At 53.6% G+C, this 21,093-nt stretch overlaps 2 protein-coding genes across 4 annotated transcripts in view; one reads left to right on the plus strand and one right to left on the minus strand.

Annotated features, from left to right (window-relative positions):
- On the plus strand, positions 1–10,956 carry PCDH12 (protocadherin 12). The gene is made up of 4 exons (XM_085073256.1): positions 1–3,099; positions 3,538–3,632; positions 4,822–4,997; positions 9,681–10,956. Exons 1-4 carry the CDS (start codon positions 202–204, stop codon positions 10,043–10,045), a joined length of 3,534 nt encoding a protein of 1,177 aa, XP_084929382.1. The 5' UTR covers positions 1–201; the 3' UTR covers positions 10,046–10,956.
- The window catches only part of DELE1 (DAP3 binding cell death enhancer 1), a 19,853-nt gene continuing 8,269 nt past the window's right edge, over positions 9,510–21,093 (minus strand). The window contains exons 6-12 of one of the 3 annotated variants that reach the window (XM_085073258.1): positions 20,636–20,729; positions 19,778–19,920; positions 18,762–18,920; positions 17,803–17,895; positions 14,366–14,522; positions 13,202–13,445; positions 9,510–10,056 (exon numbers count right to left, since the gene is read on the minus strand). In XM_085073258.1, coding sequence (XP_084929384.1) covers positions 13,210–13,445; positions 14,366–14,522; positions 17,803–17,895; positions 18,762–18,920; positions 19,778–19,920; positions 20,636–20,729 — 882 coding nt within the window. In that variant the 3' untranslated portion in view covers positions 9,510–10,056; positions 13,202–13,209. Of the gene's footprint in view, positions 10,057–11,384; positions 13,446–14,365; positions 14,523–17,802; positions 17,896–18,761; positions 18,921–19,777; positions 19,921–20,635; positions 20,730–21,093 lie in introns of those variants that run through there. The other 2 variants (XM_085073257.1, XM_085073260.1) reach the window with 2 other exon arrangements.

Here is a 21,093-nt window from a genome sequence, read left to right on the forward strand (position 1 = left end):
CGGCTGCTCCATCCCCAGCCCGGCCAGCCGGCCGGTGGCTGCTCCCGGGGCTGTCCCTCTGCTCCGGGCTGTCCCAGCCCGGGGAGCTCCCGCGCTGTCCCCCGGTGATGGCAGCGCTGGGGACAGCCACCAGTCCTGCTCGCCATTTCCCCTCCTTTCCGAGCGCTGGCCGGTGCCCACGGGACCCGGAGATGGGAGAGGATGCCGAGGCCCCGCTGTGGCCGTGAGGACTCTCCGGGGATGCGGTGGCCGGCGGGCCAGCCCGGGGCAGGGCGGCGGGGCCGCGGGGGCTCTGCCGGCAGCATGCTGGGGCTGAGGCACTCGGCGCTGCCGCTGCCGGCGCTGTGGTGGTGGTACCTGTTCCTGTGCGCCGACGCCCAGGAGGTGGCCACGTTCACGGTGCAGTACCGCGTGCTGGAGGAGGTGCCCCCGGGAACCGTCATTGGCAGCCTGGCCGAGCATTTTGAGGGGGGCGAGAGCGGCGAGGCGGCAGAGGCGTTCCAGCTGATGGAGACCCCCGGGAGGTTCCCGCTGCACGTGGGGAGCGGCGATGGAGTGCTCAGCACGGCCGGGCGGGTGGACAGGGAGCAGCTGTGCCGACACAGCGATCCCTGCTGGGTGTCCTTCGACGTGCTGGCCGCCCAGAGCCCGGCGCTGATCCACGTGGAGGTTCAGGTGCTGGACGTCAATGACAACGCACCGCGGTTCCCCACGCCCGAGCTGGAGCTGGAGATATCAGAGAGCGCGTCCCTGCGGACACGGATCCCCCTGGATCGAGCCCTGGATGCTGATGCTGGCCCCAACGCCCTCTGCTCCTACGCCCTCTCCCCCAGCGAGCACTTTGCTCTGGAGGTCATCTCCAGCTCCGATGGGATGAGGCATGCAGAGCTTGTTGTGGTTAAGGAGGTGGACCGGGAGCTGCACTCCTCCTTCGACCTCGTGCTGACAGCCACGGATCACGGGGAGCCTCCAAAGTCAGGTACAGCTTTGATTAAAGTCATCGTCCTCGACTCCAATGACAACAGCCCCGTCTTCGCAGAGAACTCCCTGACGGTGGAGGTTCGGGAGGACACCCTGCCCGGGACCCTCCTTGTGACAGTCACGGCCACCGACCCTGACCAGGGTCCCAACGGGGAGATTGAGTACAGCCTGAGCAGACATGCACCCCCCGAGGTGCTGAGCACCTTCAGCATCGACGCCCGCACGGGCAGCATCCTCCTGCGGCTCCCTCTGGACTACGAGGAAACCCACGCCTACGAGCTCGACGTGCAGGCAAGGGACCTGGGCGCCAACCCCATCCCAGCACACTGCAAGGTCCTGGTCAAGGTCCTGGATGTCAACGACAACGCTCCCGACGTCCACGTCACCTGGGCCGCGCGGGCTCCTGTGCTCTCTGAGGCCCTCCCCAAGGACAGCTTTGTGGCCCTGGTGACAGCCAGTGACCCCGACTCGGGAAGCAATGGGCAAGTGCTCTGCTCCCTGAGCCCAGGGGATGAGCACTTCAGGCTGAAGAGGACCAACAGCCACAGCTTCGCGCTGCTGACCAACGCCTCGCTGGACCGCGAGCTGCGCGCCGAGTACAACCTGACGCTGGTGGTGAGGGACATGGGGGACCTGTCCCTGGCTGTGCTCAAACACCTCACCATCTGCATCAGTGATGTCAATGACAACGCCCCGGCCTTCGAGAAGGCCACCTACGAGGCTGCTGTGGCTGAGAACAGCGAAGCACCTGCCTTCCTGCTCACTGTCCGAGCCACTGACCCTGACCTGGGCTTCAATGGGAAGGTCACCTACAGGATGCTAGACCCCTCTGCTTTGGGGCTGATCTCAGTTGACCCCACCACTGGGGACGTTTTTGCCCTCCAAGCTTTTGATTATGAGCAGGTGAGGAGCCTAGAGTTCCTGGTGACCGCAGAGGACGGAGGGCATCCTAAGCTGGCATCCAACATCTCCATCAGGCTGGCTGTGCTCGACCGCAATGACAACGCGCCCATCGTCACCATGCCAGTGCTGGTGGGAGGGGTGGCCACGCTCTCTGTGCTGGTCAATGCAGAGACTGGGTGCTTCTGGATGCTCTCTGGGAACGGGAGCAGCCAGGGGGCTGCAGCAGCCACCAATTCCACACCTGTGTCGTGCCCTGGCACTCCCTTCCTCTTCACCATCGTGGCCAGGGATGTGGACTCTGGCATCAACGGAGCTCTCCGGTATGATCTGGTGGGTGGGGACAATGCCGGGCTCTTCATCCTGGACCCTCTCCTGGGGCAAGTGTCCCTCAACACCAGCAACGCCAGCAGCCTGGCCGGCAGCCAGCGGGAGCTGCTGGTCCGGGTGAGTGACCAGGGGGACACCCCCCTGCACACCCTGGCCCGGCTCCGCTTGGTTTTCCGGCACCACGGGGCCTTCTCCAAAATGTCAGCCCGGGATCCCGGCTGGCTGAGCCTCTCCATGCTGGTGGTGATCTGCCTGGCCGCTCTCCTGGGAGGCTCCCTGCTGCTGCTGGCCCTGACCCTGTCTCTGCGCAAGAAGGACAAGAAGGACGGCATGGCCTACAACTGCCGGGAGGCAGAGGACGCCCGCAGGCAGCAGCAGCTCAAGAAGCCGCACAGGCAGATCCAGAAGGCTGACATCCACCTGGTCCCGCTGCTCCGGGGTCGTCCCCGGGAGCCTGAGCCCCCCCAGCCCTGCCAGGAGGAGCTGCCCGGCACAGCCACCCCCGCGGGCTCCCCAGAGGCTCCCCTCCACCTCACCCCCACTCTCTACAGGACCCTGAGGAATCAGAGGACACAAAAAGGCTCCGAGGAGCAGCAGGGCACCTTGGACCTGCCCATCCTGCAGCGCCGGCCCTGCCAGCCCCACAGACCCAAACACTTGGTGAAGGAGGCTGTGAGCCCCCCGGAGGCACTGCCGCACGGCAGGAGCTTGGTGAAGCCACCCATGGGAGAGCCCCAGGTGCCAGCCGAGCAGCCCGTGGGTGCAGGGGGAGCCGGGCAGCCCCAGCCCCACCAGCAGATCCTCAGGAGCCTGGTCCGGCTGTCGCTGGTGGCACTGGCGGAGCAGAGCCCGACCGGGGAGTTCGCCATGGAGTCACCCCCAGTGCAGGTAGGAGCTGCCCTGGGCGTTCCCAGAGTGTGGACACCTCAATCCTTCCCTGCCTGGGTCCTTCCCACCCTGGGGTGGTGGGAATGTGCAACTTGATGGCCTTTGGTTGGTCTCTGCCCGCAGCCCTGGGCAGTGATGCCTCAATAGCTGGGGCTGGGTAGGATGAACAACCCCCCAGCCGGGCAGGATCACTCGGGGAGCGGGGCTGTCACAGGGAGAAGGGGACAATCTCATGGGCAGGGAACAGCAGGAGGGCTGCAGGGGAGCCTCAGGACCAGGTGGGCTGCCCAGGCTTGTTTTTTCCCCGGTGTGGGGATGCTGAGCCATCTGCAGGAGGAGGAAACGCTATAAAAAGGCCCGGGGGCTCGCAGGGACGTCCTGGCAGGAAGCAGCTTGAGTGGCCAGCCCGGGGCTCAACAGGCTTTTCCTGCCTTGCAGCAAATCTCCCAGCTGCTCTCCCTGCTGCACCAGGGCCAGTTCCAGCCCAAAACAAACTACAGGGGAAACAAGTACACGGCCAAGAACGGCAGCAGGTAAGGCTGGCTCCCAGCACTTCCCTTCCCCACACCCCTTCCACTGCTCCAGCCCCAGCAGCCCAAAAGCCTCCGAGGGCAGAGACACAGCAGGGAAAGCCTCATCCCCCCAGACTGGGGAGGCAGGTTCTCCCTGCAGGGGATGGTTGTTCTCCTCTGGTCCTGCTTCCAGTGGTATCCAGCTGCTCTTTGCCTCCTTCCTGGGGTAGCTTTGGCAGCTCCCTCCGCACTCACCTGAGCTCCTCCATGGCCATGAACCATTGCTCCATCCTTGCCAGGAACACCCATGGTTCTGGTGTGATGGGCAGGGACACTCAGGAGCACAGAGGGGCCCAGCTCTGGAGGCAGCAGCATGAGGATGAGTGTTCTCATGGCTCTGGGCACTTCCTTAGAGATGCTGTGGCCTGCTGACATGAGTTTGGGACAACTGACCCTGTGCCAGGAGGCAACTGAGTGAGGAGCTACCTGCAGGGCTGGAAACACTGAGATATCTTTGTGCCAAAGATACTCCCAAACTTCATGGTGTTCCCATAAAATGATGCTGTTGACATCTCTGAGTGAACACTCATCACTGCCTTGCCATGTCCCCCTGTCCCCACCTGCCCAGGCTATGGGCAGACACAGCTTTCTCCACCTTTCTCACCTGCAGCTGCTGAGGGTGGAGAGGGAGAGAGAGGGAGAGCAGCTCCAGGGCTTCTGGGACAGGGCTGGGCTGTGCTGCTTCTCACCTGGTCCTGTGGGAGGGAAGCTGCTCTGAATTCATGGGGAGGAGCCAGCAGCTCCCTGTTTGCTCAGGATATGAGCAAATATGAGGATATTCCTCATCTCTGGAAATGTTCCAGGCCAGGTTGGATGGGGCTTGGAGCAACCTGGTCTAGTGGAAAGCATCCCTGCTCATGGCACAGGATGGAATATGATCTCTAAAGTCCTTTGCAACCCTTCTGTGATTCTGTGATCTTGCTGCAGAAGGATAAAAACCCTCTCAGACCAGAAAAGTGGAGCCCAACCAACCCCAAAACTCATTAACTGCTGGGCTCTCAAAATGCCTTTGGTTCTGAGCATGATGAGCAGGGAGGGTGTCACAGCCCCTGTCTGGGGCATTCTGTGGGGATAGGAACCTTTCCAAGGGCTCAGTGGGGCAGGGCTGTGCTGGGAGCTGCAGTGACATGGGTGTTGTGACCCCTGGCAGGGCTGCAGGGCTGGACACAGGGCTGGACACGGGGCTGGACACTGACTGCCTGAGCACCAAGGACAGCGGGCATGGTGAGAGCGAGGCTGGTGACCGCGACTCCGACAGCGCCTTCGAGCTCTCCGTGCAGCAGCTCGTGGGAGAGGAGCTGGAGACCCTCCTGGAGCCACAGGCAGGTGAGGTGACCTCGCTCCTGGGACAGGGTGGGGCTGGGGGGCTCCAGCAGTGGGATCTCCTCGGGTAATGCACACTAACCCCATCCAGCAGGGCCAGCAGCCAGCCAGGGCACATGGCACCTCCTGGAGTGGCTCTGGCAGTGCTGGGGCAGCACGTCTGGACCATCCCAGGCTGTTGGTACCAGGCAAAGGGACTTGCTGAGCTTCATGTTGGATTTTTCCATGTGTTTATGGCTGCTCTTCCCTCCCATGGATGCATCTGCTGTGGTTTAGGGTTTAGTGATGTGTGAGCTTGATCTCTGTCATTGCTTAGGGGTGAGGTCCAGTTTCACACTGCAGCTGCTGAACTGCTTCCCACGCTGGCCTGAGCCCTCCTTTCCTGGTCTCTGTTCCATGCAGAGTGAGAAAGGTGGACACTTGTCCTTGTCAAGCCCCTCAGGATGTTATGCACCCTCAGAGCCCCATTAGGTTCCTCTTTCCTCTTCATCTCCTGTGACCAATCTCATCTTAGTGGGTATTTTTTGAGATGTGTGACCAGAACTGTGTGCAGTGTTTAGGATCCACTGAGGGTATAAGGAGGTTTTCTGGCTTGTTCCTCATTTCTGTCTTGCCCAAGCTCCATGCTGAGCTCTGTTCTTGGTGACTCCCAAATCCCTTCTCTGTGTGGAGGGAGAGCCATCAACACAGGACATGTTGCTCCCTGGGACAATTATCCAACACAGTTGGTGACACAGAAATTCACCAGCCCTTTTTGCTCATGGCACTCAGCCTTACCAGGTCCTTCAGCAACCCTCTGCCTTTGGGTGTTTCAGTAGAGTCAACACCAGCATTGTCCCCCTTCCATGTCATTTATCACTGTGTTGAGCAGATACTCTGGGACTCTGCTAATGATCTCCCTTGGTGAGGAAGATTAATTATTCCTACCCTCACTTCCCAGCTTTTAACACATATGAGTCCCAACAGAACCTGGCTGTAAATTCAGGCACAGCTCAGGTCCCCTGCAAGCCTGGCTGGTATTGTTCCACCAGCTCAGGTGACCTCTGCCATCACCGAATTGAATCATGGAATGGTTTGGGTTGGAAGGGACCTCAAAAATCATTCCATTCCACCCTTGCCATGGCAGGGACACATTTCACTATCCCAGGCTGCTCCAAGCCCTGTCCAACCTGGCCATAGACACTTCCAGAGATCCAGGGGAGCCACAGCTTCTCTGGGCACCCTGTGCCAGGGCCTCCCCACCCTCACAGGGAACAATTCCTTCCCAATCTCCCATCTAACCATGTCCTCTGGCAGTGGGAAGCCATTCCCCTTGTCCTGTCACTCCAAGCCCTTGTCCAACGTCACCCAGGACTCTTCATCCAGCCCTTCCAAATTTCCAGAACACAATTCCCCACCTGACAATGCCATGTGGTTCCTCTGGGAGCAGCAGCTCTGTGGCTCTCTCTGCTGAGCCTTGCACAGAAGGATTTCTCTGAATCTGCCCACACTGGATTCACCTTCACGCGCTTAAAAACTCCTGTCACCATTTCCACCTCCCCTCCCTCTGATCCTGCATTCATTTGAAGCAGTAGTTAATGAACAGCAGCTAATAAACCAGGCAATTTCATATCTGAGTTCCTCTGGCACTCCGGGGTGAATACCATCTGGGCCTGACATTTTCTACATGTTCCTTTTATTGATTTGTTCTAAAAATCTCCTCTACTGGCATTTCAATTTGAAAGAGTTGGGCTGACTCATGTCCTGTAGCAGAAATTTCATTGTGAAGCTGCTGTGCTCCTCCACAGAAGAGAAACTCATTGAGCTTTGCTGCTGGGGTGGTTTGAATTCTAGAGCTGGGCATTTTTGGTGCTCTTCCTTAGGGACACAACCTCCTGCTTGTCCCCCTTTGCCTCCCTGTTCTTTTATTCCAGTAAGGAGCAAATGAAGGAAAGGCTGAGACCTAAAAGCTTCCTTGAATTGCAAGGTCCTGCAGCCAAGAGCAGGGAGCAAACAGGAGCTCAGCTCCATCCCAGGTGCATTAACACACCCTGATCCCAGGAGAGGGATCAGGTCTGGATCCAGTCCTGCTCACACAGGGAGCATCCTAAAAAACCCCTGCTGTGGTGAGGCTGATCCATGAAGCACCATCTCCCACGGTTATTGGGTCTGACAGGAAAAAACCCTTTTGCCAAAGAACTGAAATCCCACAGAATCATTAAGGTTAGAAAAGCCCTCTCAGACCATTGCTCCCCAGCACTGCCAGTTCCACCACTGACTCACATCCCCAAGTGGCACATCCACATTCCCGGGATGATGATTCTGCCGCTTCCCGGGCAGCCTGCTCCATGGCACAGGGAATGCCCCGGGGAATGCTGAGGCTGGGGCTGTGTCCATTCCTGCTGGCCATGCCCTGAGAGGCTGCTCTGTTCCAGTGGTGCCAAACCTTCCCCAGGAGCCCAGAGCTTCCCGCAGAGGCGCCGGAGAGCAGCCGCCGGAGCTGCTGGGCTCCTTCCTCCTCTCCCCAACACAAACAGAGCCGTGGACTTGCATCCTGAGAGGGAGGAAGGAAGCACTGCTGGTGCTCAGGAGTATCCTAACAGCTGGCTGAGGCTGGCTGGGCCTTTGTGCTGCTCCCAGCGGGGGGATTTTGGGACTGATGTGTCCCAGCAGCTCTGGGATTGTTTATGCTGCGGGATGAACTCCCACCAGCCCAGCACAGCACTCCCAGCAGCAGATGAGAGATAGAACTTTATGGATGATAAAAACAACCCCTGCTCCCCAAACACCATTAAAACAAGGCAATAAAGAGTTATTGGTCAAATTAAACATACCTAATGATGAGGTTTCATGGCCACGGGACTGTCAGCCCGCTGAGTCGTGGCTCTCCCTGCAGAGAGCAGAGCAGTTGCCCTGCTCCAGAGCTGAGGCAGCCAAATATTCAGGGAATGAAGGGGCTTCTTGCAGACTAGGGAGAAGAAAACTGCATGTTTGACAGCAAAACCTGCAGCACACTTGGGTGATGTCTCAAGGAACAGTCACTGCAACTCAAATACTGAGACTGCAGAGAGAAACCCTGGATATGAAGGAACACAAAAGAATTTTGGGGCTCCAGCTGAAACCAAAATCTAAGGGATGTCCCTGCCCTTCTCTCCTCGCCAGGTTGGAGTCCCAGCCCTTGCCCCCATCCCACCCCAGGACAGTTGTTTTCTAGAGAAAAAGGAGCAATTACTTGGTTGGCTGAGGAAGGAGCCTTGTTTTAGTCACTGACTGAGGATCCCATGTCCCAGGCTGTGACAGGGTATTGATTATCCTTTGGAATCAGCAGGATAAGAGCATTAGGATAGGGACCTTCCTTTCAGATGTCACTTTTTAAGTCAGAGCCACACCACTGTTACAGTGACACCAGCTCTTGCCACCCTGGGGACTGCCGTGTTTTGTTACCAGTGATGTTTTGCTGCTCCCAAAACCTTTCCCAGACCAGGTGGTTGCTCTGAACCCCCCCAAGGTTCTGGGATATGCTTTGGGAAGGAACAATGAGGGAATGCAATGAGGAATGCAGCCTCTGTGCACCACAGCACGGACTCTTGTTTACCAACTACCTCAGAAAACAAGAATCCCCGTTTCCCTTCCTGCCGTCTGACGAGGAAGCTATTCCAGGCTCTCCCTGCTATGGGGTCCTTCCTTTATTTTCCAGGAGATGTTTATTCATGGACAGTTATAATCACTTCTTCTCTTGCCAACACTATTTTAAGCCTAAAGATTTCCTTTGCTGGTGCTTATCTCCTCAAAATAATGACAGGTTGCAGTCAGATCCCTGGAGAGCACTTGCTTCCTTAGGAGCAGCAACCCCCACCTCTTGGGGTCTCCATTGTGTCAGCCTGGATCACTCCTGGTTTCATCTCCAGAGTTTTCCCTGCTGGTGTCATTTCAGCTCCTCTCTCCTACAGATGGATAATCAGATTTGTGTGTAATTCCCCTAATCAGAGCTAGTAACAATCTACCCTGGCTGTGCCTCCATGCCAGCAGGGAATACTCTGACCAATCCACGGTGTGATTCCAGTCACCCATTTTGGGGCACAATCAAATTAGTGGTGCACTAAGGAGCCTGCAACAGCCCCCAGCCCAGGCTCCCCCTGCTCCTCAGCTGTTTCCAATCGAGGAACAACTACTTTAGAGCTCAATTGTTTGGTCTCAGTCTCCAACCATCCAGCTGTGCATTTTAGAATCCAGAATTTCATTCTGCTATTATTGTTTTCACAATAACCCATTTCTTTTCAGTCTCAATCTGCCTCCTTAGCAGCAAATTCCCACCCTGGAGTGACCCTGAAGGGAAGTCCACTATCTTTGTGTCCAACACTTCCCCCTGGAAAGCTTTTCATTGTCTGCTCCCCTTTAGCCAGTCCTAAACCCTCCCTCTCTCAGGCCTTGCTAACAATTTAGTGAAGGGCCAATTGAGACTGCAACAAATGAGAATGAATGGTGATTCTAATGGTTATTATATTAAAACAAAACAAAACAAAACAAAAAGCCCAATAGTTTTAAACCAGTTCTATTTTGTTTGGCATTTTTAAGCTGCTGGCTTGCATGATGTCACTGGTGACCCGTTTACAATCATTGCTCTCAGCTGATTTTAGGTATTTTCATTTATCAGTATTTTTATTAATTTGTTTCCCCCCTCTTCTCTGCTGTGCTCTCTCCCACCAGAGCTGGCCCTCAAGAGGCTGACAGCAGCAGACCCAGCGTGGATGGCCCGCCTGTCCCTGCCCCTCACCAGCAGCTACAAGGACAACGTCTTCTCCCCCGACTCCCCGCGTTCCCCTGAGGATGAGGAAGCTGCAAGGCAGGAGAAACCAAGGACCTTTGAGACCTTTGGCAAAGGTGCTGGGGCTGACCCCAGTGGCACTGGGACGAGGCTGGCCAGCACCTTCCTGTCGGAGATGAGCACCCTCTTTGAGATGATCCTGTCCCAGAAGGTCCAAGTGCACGGCGAGACAGGCTCGGGGCTCCTGCGGCAGCTGTCGGCCCGAGGGCAGAGCCTGGGGCTGGGGGACACTGCTCCAGGCCTCTAGCAGCTTGGTGCCTGTGGCAGGGAGACAACAGGCAGGGTTTTGGGGTGCCCAACCCTGTCCCCAACCCCAACAGGGTCACTATGACCCACCTAGACAGGTGTATTTCTTCCTTTGCCTCGCCCCATCACATTTCTCCATGACTGATTTCACCTTGTTTAGTTCCCCTCTACCTGCCTGTCCTTGCCTTCCTCCTGTCCCACCCTGCTCTTCCAGCCTCCCATCCCATCCCATCCCATCCCATCCCATCCCATCCCATCCCATCCCATCCCATCCCATCCCATCCCACCCAGCAGCAGGAGGACCTTTTCCTCTCAGGACAGGCCGAGTGGAGAGGGTTGTGAGAGCAACCACAGCACAGTGAGATACATCCATGTGATCACAGACTGTGAAAATACCTGTCATGGACATTGCTGCAGCTGGGCTCCAGGGTTTCAGTTATTTAAATAAAACTGTTTTTTTCTAACACTACCTTCTCTGTCAGCAGTGTAGCTGACACAATCTAAGTGCAGAAAGCCTGAAGTGGCAGCTGGGGAAGGGGAAATGTGCCTGTTGTCTCCCACTGGTTCTTCCAGCTTCTGTGCTTTTGCCACTGCGAGCTTGGTATTTGTAAAACACCCCAAAATCAGCACTGGCATCTCTCCTATGGCTGCACCATGTGCCCACAATTCCTTTCTCTGTAAGGACTGATATAGCACTCGGTGCTCTGGGCTGGGTGACAAGGTGGGGATCAATCAGGCTCGATCTCAGAGGTCTTTGGCAACCTTAATGATTCCATTCTATTCTCTCCTCTCCTTTGAGGCCATTGGATTTTGGAGCACAGTCCTTATCCAAAAGCAGACAACAGATGGCTGGAGTCTGCCAAAGGTAACCTGGGAAAAGGGAAGCGTGAAAACACTGTTTTGAAATATTCAGTCTCAAGCTTCACCCTTTTTATGGGTTTTCACTTTGATCTGTCTGTCTGGGAGCTGTTAAGACAGTTTTGGGATAATGGCATGGGCGGGAAAACGACGATATTGGTGACAGAGGAAGAAGCACACAGGTGTTTGTGCCTCAGCACTTCTGGAGAAGGGAAGGGCAGTGGTGGCTACCCACAGGCTCATGCAGCAGTGTGGGAATGGCAGGTAAGGCCTTCTGGGCTCTCCTGGACCATCTCAGGTGTCCTACCTGCTGTTTTCCATGGACCTGGAGGTGACAGCTCCCAGCTTTAGGTGTGTACACAGCCAGAGCACCAGACAATCACACAGGTAATTTAAAGCAGAGTAAATGAGAAAGTTACCCCTTTCTGTTGCTCTTGGGACTAAGTGACAAGAGCCATAAAGTAAGATTTCCCCAGGTGGACTTTTTAATATCCAAAATGTTCTGTTTTATTTGGAGTCTCCAAAATGCTTGTACAGATGAGCCCATGTCTGGCATCCATCCACAGATGGGTTTGGCCTGGCCTGCTCATGCTTCTGCTCTGCTACCACAAATCTCTTGCCGGTTTGTTTTACAAACAAAACAGGTTCTTGCACCAAAACAACGTCAGAGAGCCAAATTCTAACTGAGATGCAGCTGTGCAAACCAGGAGGGAAGCGTTTGTGACTGAGGAGGTGCAGCCCTGTGGGATTCCTCTACACCTGGGGAGCACACAGGGAGGGACAAACACCCGGCACAACCTCACATCTCCCTGGCAAAATTGCTTTGATGTGCCTGTTAGAGGACAATCCCTACACAAAAATACCTTACAACAAGCAGGTTTAAAAGGAGACAAATTCCTCCCTCTTCATTCGATTTCCTGATTCTGCAAAGTGCTTTCAACCCCCCAGCCCCTCTCCCATCCTGACCAATGCGTAAGCACACTGTGGATTATCACAGCATAGGAAATCCACCCCAGGAATTTCCTGCTCCTTGTATCCTGCTTGATAAAGGAAATGGTCTAAGAAAGTTTGGTCTGAGCAGAAGGAGAGAGCAGACTAGAAGAACAATCAGATGTGTTGAGGGCTGGCTGGGCCCCTCCCTTGCTGCGTGGAGAAGTTCAGGATGAGGCCATTGCCTTTGTTTTGCAGAGCCTGATCTGCACAAAGCACCAGAGCCATGGCCACAGGAAGCTGGACAGTTTGCACAGATGCCCTTGAACCAGTTTAAACTGGTGTGAACAAATGCCTTTTTCCGGATTCACCTGCCCCAGTGGAAGAAATTATCACACCAGCTGCCTGCTGCTGCTGCCTGCCAGTGGTGCCTTCCCGCTGGGAGCATCCCTTATCCACTCTGCTGAAAATGAGCTGGCGTGCTCAGCAAACAGGGACAAGATGAATTTTGAAGCAAACCTTGCTCATTGTATCTCAAAGAGGTGCACCCATGGGAGCAGCTCACTGCCAGGGCTGCAGGAGCAAGAGCTGGGGACAGAAGGACACTGACACGGGGCAGGCCAGGGACAGCTGTCAATCTCATTGGTACAGGTGGATCTGTCACATCCCATAAAAAACTGTGTCCTAAAAATGAGAATTCCCACTCTTGCTTGCCCAGGTTTGGAAGCAGACTGAAGTGCCATTATGGCAACACAGAGCCAGCCCAGACTGTGCTGGTAACACAGCCACTGTGGGGCTTTGCCTTCAAGAGAGAGCAAATTGCCCCAGAGGGCATGGGCCAGGACAATGCCAGGGTCAGCTGACAACGTCTCCATATGGTGGCTTGTAAACCTCACTGGGGGACCATGTGCAAGACATGCTGGGCTACTGGAATTATAACCCCAAATCACACCACTGATGTGCAGAACCACAGAATGGTTTGGGCTGGAGGAGACCTTAAAGCTCAGCTTGCTCCCTGCCATGGGCAGGGACACCTCACACTATCCCAGGCTGTTCCAAAGCCCATCCAACCTGGCCTTGGACACTTCCAGGGATCCAGGGGCAGCCACAGCTTCTCTGAGCCAGTGGCATGGTGGGAGTCTATGCATGGCTCTAATACAGAAATGCAGGTGCAGAAGCAACATCCCTGTGCAGAAGGTAGGAGGACCAGAGGATTTGGTGGTGTAGGAGACATCCCAAGGTTTATTCCCAAACCCCTGGTATTTAAAAATGCCTCCTGCTCCATGAACAGAAAGCTTTCTCTTTCCATTCACTGCCAGCCTGGTTCCAGTCCACACCAAGAGCTGCCAAGGCAGCCTGTCTCACTTACTGCCTGCTCTACTGCCAGCAGTGGTGCAGGGGCACTGTCCTGGCTCCGAAGGCACGGCTCCATCCTGCACTGCTCAGCAGCATCATGTGCAGTCTGTCTGTGCTCCATGAGTGGGGCAGGGCTAGGGCACACTGTCCTGGCTGAGTGCTGTGGAGACCTGCAGACACAGGCTCAAGAGTCCAAAAATTGGGGCTAGAGGAGGAGGCTCTTAATCCTGAAGGGAACGGATGCTTTGTGTGCACATCTGGAAGTACAGAAAGACAAGGTATTAATGACATTGGCAAAGGCTGGACTTGATCATTCAACCACATAATCAGAGAATATCTTGAGTTGGAAGGGACCCCTAAGGATCATTGATCCAACCCCTGGCCCTGCACAGACACCCCAACAGTCCCACCCTGTGTATCCCCGAGAGCACTGTCCAAATGCTTCTCAAACTCAGACAGCTTTGGTGCTGTAACCACTTCCCTGGGGAGCCTGTTCCAGTGCTCAACTGCCCTCTGGGTGAAAAACCTTTCCTGATATCCAACCTAACCCCCACAACAGGGCTCCAGCCATTCTCTTGAGTCCTGTCCCTGTCCCAGGGAGCAGAGCTTGGAGCTGTCCCAGCACAGCCCCTCAGGAGGATGCTGAAAACCACAATGAGCTCTGCCCTCACTCTCCTCTGCTCCAGCTGAACCAGCCCAGTGCCCTCAGCTGCTCCTCACCAGGCTTTCCCTCCAGACCCTTCCTCATCCTCACGGCCCTCCTTTGGACACTCCCTAATGGCTTAATGTCTTTTTCATATCGTGGTGCCCAAAACTGCCCCCAAAACTGGAGGTGAGGCTGCCCCAGTGCAGAGCAGAGCAGGACAATCCCCTCCCTGGCCTGGCTGGTGATGCTGGGCCTGGTGCCCCCCAGCACATGGTAGGTCTTTCCAACATAAATAATTCTGTGACACATCATATTATGGGAACAGCTTCCTCACTTCAGCTGGACTGGAAAGAGCTGCTAAGAAGTGGAAAGAACTGAGAGGGAAAAGTGGTGCATTCCCTTTGGTACAAAGAACTCCTTTGTGCCGTGGCCCTGTGTGACCCCTCCTCTGGCAGTACAGGCCCCACTTTCACAGGGTCACTCCCCCACGCAGTCCCACAGCCCCTGGTGCCCCTGGTGCCCTGCTGGTACCTTGCAGCTCCTGTTCCCATGCCCGCAGTCTCTCCCGGGCCTGCCTGTTCCCAGCGGCGGCTGACTGCCGGTAGTGCCTCAGTGCCTCTGCCAGGTTCTGCTGCACCCCCAGGCCCTGCTCGTAGCACACACCCACGTGGTACCTGCTCTGGGCATCCTGCACAGCAAGCAACACAGGAAAGGAAACAGTCTTAAACACCTTCTTTAAAGTTTGCTGCTCTGCCTTTGCTCGCCTTCTTAAGTTTACCCCTCTACCCCTCAGTCTGTGTCTTCAGTAGTTTAGTCCCCTGGAGAGAAGCAGAATCTCTGACTCTGCTGCTTCCTATCCCTTTCCAATTAAATTCACTGATTTCCCTTCAACACCCAGGGCTGTGTCAGGGGAACAAAGGAGCAGTTGGCTCTGCAGAGCATCCCAGTTGTCTCAGAGGTCAGAGCTGAGGTGTCCTGGGCAGCCCTGACTGCACCACATCCTGATTCCACCCAAACTCCGAGCACGCCCTAAGACAGTTCAAGCCCAGATCTTGTAAAAACATCACAAATGGCACAGAGGTACTTGCTGCCAAGGGCTGGGAGATTTCCCTTTAACACAAGAGTGCAGCACTCTCCTGCTCAGCCCCACCTAATTCTATTCCAGCAGAAATCTCAAGCAGCAGAAATGAAGTAAATGAAGCAAATATGCACTAGAGAAAAAGCACCTGAACCACTCAGACATATGTAACTGCTGGGAATGAACTGGAAAGCAAAGGTTGTCACTGCAGTGAAGCCAAATCCAAACCCATGACATGTTTATGTGTCAGATGTGCACTTTATCTTTGAGATCCAGTGGGAGCAAAAGGGTCTCAGATAGCAGGAAAGCAGGATGACACTCCTGAAGACATTAAAAAGACTGCATGGACTTGTGGTCACACAGACCTTTCCAGCAACCACAAAGCCAGCAGCAGCACAACCTGAAGAGTCTGAAGAGTCTGACTGCCAGAAACATGATCTATACAAGGCTTTGCAAAAAAAAAAAAAAAAAGGAAAAGAAGAAAGAAAAAGAAAAAAAAAAAAGCCCAAGTAAGTAGCAAGTTTTAATAAAGCCACGAGAAAGGAACATATTGCAAGTGTTGCTGTCTGGGATGTAGCTGGTAGAGGCAAGTGAAGAACTCAGTGAGTGGGTGCTTTGCAAAATGTTGCAAGTCTCAGTTTATGACAGCAATAAACTCCTTTAGAGATGAGATAAACAGTTTGAAGGATTGGCACTTCAGCTGTGACAAGAGATAGGGTTCAATCAGGAGTGCTGCACCAACCATCTCGCACAGGATGAGCACCTCAGAGCCAAGACTGCAGGGAGAGGAGATCCCCAAATTAGCACGGCAGAAGTGACTGTGATACCCTTGGAAATCTGGAGATCAGGCTCAGCTCTCCAACAAAACTCTTTAATAGGGGTTTATATTCCGTGTAAGCACCTAGAAAATAAGGGAGGATAAAAAGTGGGAAGCAAAGTAGAACACAGTTCTCGTGTTAGAAAAACACTTGTCAGAGTTCCCTGCTCAGCTCTAGCAGAGAAGAACAACCAGAGAAATGCTGAATCTGTTTTCCTTTTCCTGGAGTTGCACTAAATGGTGCTGTCCTTGCTTGATCCAGCATTCTTTCAGCCAACTAAACACAAACTCCAACTCCAGGGTAATGGGAAGCGAACACATCCATGGAGCCCTTCCTTCTCCCAGGAGAACAGCTACATCCCAGGGAGCCCATGATCAGCCTGCCCTCAAGGCTGAGGCTCTGGAGCACCCACAGCCAGCATCCACTGGAAAGCAGAGATGGGGAAGGGTGCCTGGGGTCTGAGAACTGCCATGGCTGGGACCAAAACACACCAGGGGTGCACCTCAGGAGCTGCAGTTACCTGCCAGATATTGTGCTGTTAAGGCATTACTCGTAAATGACAATCATCTATTTAATGGGATAATTCAATGTGATATTGCTCAGCATTAACATCTGATTCCAGGCTGAAAAAAGGAGCCAAAGATGCAGCCTAACAGAAATCTTTAGCAGATTTAGAATGAAATACTGTGCATTGTGATGTCTGAGGTGCTGTGGCAAGTCAGACCTAGTCTCATCAGACTGACAGCCTGGAAAAAGGGTGAAAACCTAAGTGCCAAAGTTTACAATGATGTTATGCCACTCAGAGTGGTCAAACTTACTATAAAGAATTAATTAAAGAAGATCTCACAAGACTAAGGAGTGTGCAACACAATCACAAAGGAAACAGCATTGCCAAATGCAAAGCAGTGCTTATAGAAATAAATTTGGGTATCACACTGTGATGGTTCCCTGAGCCCATCTAATCACTGCTCAGTGTCAGGCAAAGGGCAAACAGCATTAGGAATTATTGGAAGGGAATGCAGAACAAAGCAGAGGATCTCATTATGTGAGATCCATGGCATACCTCCATCCTGAGTCCAGTTTTAGTCCAAGCATCTTAAAATGGTCAAAGGAGAATTAGAAAAATAGAAGACTGACAGGCAAAGTAGAAGAGCTTAACTACACTGAGCGACAAACTAAACCAGCACTGTGCAGTCTGCAAAAGAAATGACTCAGAGAGGACACACTAAAGGGCACCACAACCAGAACTATTAGCCAGCAGAACAGGCAATAGCTATTCATTATTTTCCATTGCACAAAAGCTGGGGGAACTGAAGTTAAAATGAACAAGTTCTCCAGAAAAAACAACCCAAAAACCTGGCCATTACAATGCAGCTGAAAACAAGAGGACAATGTCGCAGCGCTGGAAAGAAACAGAACTGTGGGATGCAGAGACCTGCCTGCAAGATATGGGATCCACATTTCTGCTCCTCTTAATGCTGATGGGGGCTCAGGAGAGTGTTGTGCCCACATTGTGGCACTGACCTTCAAAGAAGAGAAGCCTGGGTCACTGAGAAAGTGCAAGCAAGAAGATTCCTGGGGATCTGGGAAGAGAAACAGCAACAACGGGGGAAGGCTGAACTCAAGTATTTGAGTACGTTAAAAGTCTCTGAATTAAAAAATAATTTCAGAAATAGTCTTTTCATCCTCTCTATAAAAGGAAAGATACAACGAGCCAATTTGGAAGAAGAGATTTGAGACAGACACAATGAAGTTCTCAAAGAGAAGCAGTAGTGAAAGATTTTGACTGAAGAGGGTGTAGATGCTCCATAATGGGAAACCTGCACAATTCTGGTAGCTGGATACAGGCTGGTGCTGTAGGAACTCCTCCAGCCCAACAGGGCTGTCTCTACCTCCATGTTCTGTAGGGTCTGTGCCTGGGGCCTGTCTCCTCTCCAAAAGGCACCAAGGCTCCACTCTGCCCTTTCACAGTGCACTAAAATCAAGACACTCACTCCCATTTCCAAAAAACCTGAAACCTGCTTCCTGCAGATCCCAAACTGAGGACAATCCCTGGCAGAGGGATCACTTACACCACTGTTTGCTGCCAGCAGCAGGTACTTCAGACCTCTCTTTTCCTGGGGTTGCAGTCCCCTCATGTAGAACACGCCAAGATAAGCCTGTGCCTGCAACAAAACCACACGGTCCAGATCAGCCAGGATTTTAATTACTCAGTTCTTTTACTGATTTTTCAAGCTGCTCAAATGCTGGGGTTACTGTGGCAGTGTGGTAAGGACCTTGCTTGTGCATGGGCTGTTGGGAGAGGCAGGGAAAAATCAGCAGGACATGGTAAACACATATCACATTTGAGACCCAGAATCTAATTTCAAACTTCCCTGTGGGAGTCAGAGCCAGGAAACGGCTCCCACTCATGACCTGTCCCTAAGATCCAGCAGATTCAGCCCCTGGACAGTGTCCTACAGGAGGCACAGGCACTGCCAGACTGGCATTCCCCAGACAAGATGGCACATGCCTAAATACATCTCCTGAGGAGAGGGAAAGGAGGGCAGGATACACAGATCTGCACAGATGAGTCATCTCGGGAAGTCACAGATACAAAATGAGGATCTGTTCTTGCTTCAAGCACTGGAAGTTCCCAGCACAGCGACCTGTACTCTTAGAACTGAGAGAAGATGAAAACTGAGCTGTGTTTTAACCACAGGTCAGCTCTCCTAAGCCAAAGGTTTAATATAAGAGCCATGTTAACAGCAGAAAACCAACGTGTGACACAGTGGCTCCCATGTGCAGGCAAGGCTGTTCCCCAGACACTGCCAGGAACATAAACAGAGAATCAGGGAAGAGTTTGGGTCAGAAGGGACCTTAAAGATCCTCTAGTTCCAATCCCCCTGCTGTGAGCAGGGATAAATATGTTGGAAGGCTATTGCTTCCAGTCTCACAAATGCTACTTTCTAGGATGTCTTGCGGCTCCAAGCCTTCAGCCAGGGCTCTCTGCTGGCTGTCTCCTGTGACCTGCCATGCTGTGGACACCAACCTCTGTAATCCCAGCCACTGCTGCTTGCTCCAGGAGTGTCACAGCCTTGTGATGCCTGTCCCAGTTGTTGCCAGGGCCGTGCTGGAGGAGGAACCTGGCATAGCGGTACTGAGCCATGGGGTGACAGCTGTTGGCTGCCTGGCAGTAATAAAAACCTGCCTGGAGAAAGAGAAACGCAGGTAAAACATGCCCTCAACATGACATGGCTCCCCTCAGGCTTAACCTCTCTGTCTAGACCCATCACAAGCTGCATCCCTCCCCAGAGCACTCCCACACCTCCCTGCTGGGAGAACTTCAGCTTGGTGAAGTGACAACACCGGACTGTGACTACCCCAGAGCCCTGGAACCACCCTGCCTACCCTACTCAAACCTCCCCAAGCTGAAGGGGGTGGCACTGAGCCAACAATGACTCAAACCAAGCTGCCTTTGCAGCTCTTTCCCAGCTCCAGCAGCCGCTGGCCAGCTTGCACTAGGTGGCAGCCTGTAGTTACAGGACCCGAACTGGAGATCTGAGAAGCCCTGGGATGTGCAGTGGTGTCTTAAATACAGCAACATGACAGGTTTCTCCTTGGAACCCTGCTGGGTGCTGGTAGCACAGCCTGTGCACCTGGAGAACCCTCACAGGCTGTGGGAAAGGGGATCTCAGAACACCTCTCTGAGGGGATCGATGGGACTGAAGGCAGCTCTGCAAAGCTGCAATTTTTATTATTTCCAGCATTTTCTACTGAGTCTTCAGAGCTTGGGCACTGCCCAGGCTCTCCAGGGAATGGGCACAGCCTGAGGCTGCCAGAGCTCCAGGAGTGTTTGGACAGCACTGCCAGGGATGCACAGGGTGGGATTGTTGGGGTGTCTGTGCAGGACCAGGAGCTGGAGTGGATGATCCCTGTGGGTTCTCTCCAGCTCACGATATTCCATGACTTTCCCACCCACGGAAAAGGAACAAAGCTCCAAGCACCCAACAAAGACCCCTCTCGTGGTGTGTGCTGCCCACACCCCAGCCCACAAGCCCTGGATACCTTCTCCAGGTCCTTTTCCGTGCCCCTGCCGTGCTCGTAGCACAGCCCCACGTTGAACTGGGCTTTGCTGTAGCCCCGATCTGCTGCCAGCTTGAAGCAGGTGAAGGCGACCCGGCTGTGCCCCGCCCTCATGCTCTCGACCCCTGAGGAAAACACAGCCTAAACCAGGGAAAACAGGGAAAAGCACACAGCCACAACCCAGCCTCCAATGCAGCAACCTCCCCCACAGCCACTGGGCCTTCCTTGGCTCACACCAAGTGCTCTGGGCCACTTCCAGCTGGCTCACCAACCCTCACTCCACAGTTTCCATAAGAAAAATGATAATACTGCATTTTAGGGATTTTTCTAGGCTCGTGGCAAGGAGGGATCACAGGCTAACACAACGTATGGCTCACACAGAAACAACTTGCTTTTCAGTGCTGCAACTAGTGGTGTATATAGGGCAGGGACTTTTCTTAGATCATTGCATCTTCCTTCTGCTTTTCTTAGAGTTGCAATCCTGCAATTGCTTTTTCAGCTTGCCAGGAAAACTGAGAGCTCAGACAATAAAAGAAGGATACAAGGATATGGCATCTTGTGTTGCAAAAAAGACAGAGATGGCTTAATTTCCAACTACAGATGTCAAGACAACAGTGCAGGCTTCAAGCAAGCCTGGACTGAAATATGCTGAGATAAATCAGGTGGCACGATGGGACAAAGGGCAATAAATCTCTCCAAACACAGTTAAAATTGCTGAAAGGAGGCTTCAGCTTGGGTATTTGCCATCCCTGACTTCTCACAAGACCTGCAACCATTTGGAGGTCCTCCAAAATGAGAAACCTGTGGTTTAAGGGCAAAACAAAACCAACTCCACATTACCAAGGATATTCAATGCAATGGAAATATCAATTCGGAAAATCTGCTGCAATTGGAAAGCCGCTTCCTCTAAATGCCCTCGCTGAGCTGGGTCACCCTGAGGAGTCAAAGAAAAAAGCTATTAAAGGCAGCTAAATCATATCAAGCCTAGAGGAGTTTTTTGCTTGGAAACCAAGCAGTGAGACCTGTTTGTATTGTAGTACAGTTGTCAGCAGGGTGAAGCCATGTGTCCACACAAAACCCTCCCTGTCCTACACAGCCACCTTGCTGGGGAAGCTGTGTGGACATTGCTCCCCTCCCCTCCAGCCAGGGAGCTTGGTGCAGCCTCTCAGGCATTGTCAGAGCTTTCAGAATTTAGCCAATACCTGACACCACTCATAGCAGTCTGCAGCTCCTGCCGAGGGGCAGTACAGGGACAGCTCCCAGCTCTGCTCCTGCCACAGGGACAGCACCAGGGAACG

This window comes from Lichenostomus cassidix, chromosome 13, assembly GCF_008360975.1.
Source record: "Lichenostomus cassidix isolate B80296 chromosome 13, HeHo_3.0, whole genome shotgun sequence".
NCBI lineage: Eukaryota > Metazoa > Chordata > Aves > Passeriformes > Meliphagidae > Lichenostomus > Lichenostomus cassidix.

Bases quoted from the DNA above. Each gene is read 5' to 3' on its own strand.
- PCDH12 (XM_085073256.1), top strand. From the start codon at position 202: ATGCCGAGGCCCCGCTGTGGCCGTGAGGACTCTCCGGGGATGCGGTGG. The intron at 3,633-4,821 runs GTAAGGCTGGCT...GACCCCTGGCAG, and splicing joins ACGGCCAAGAACGGCAGCAG to GGCTGCAGGGCTGGACACAG. The intron at 4,998-9,680 runs GTGAGGTGACCT...CTCTCCCACCAG, and splicing joins CCTCCTGGAGCCACAGGCAG to AGCTGGCCCTCAAGAGGCTG.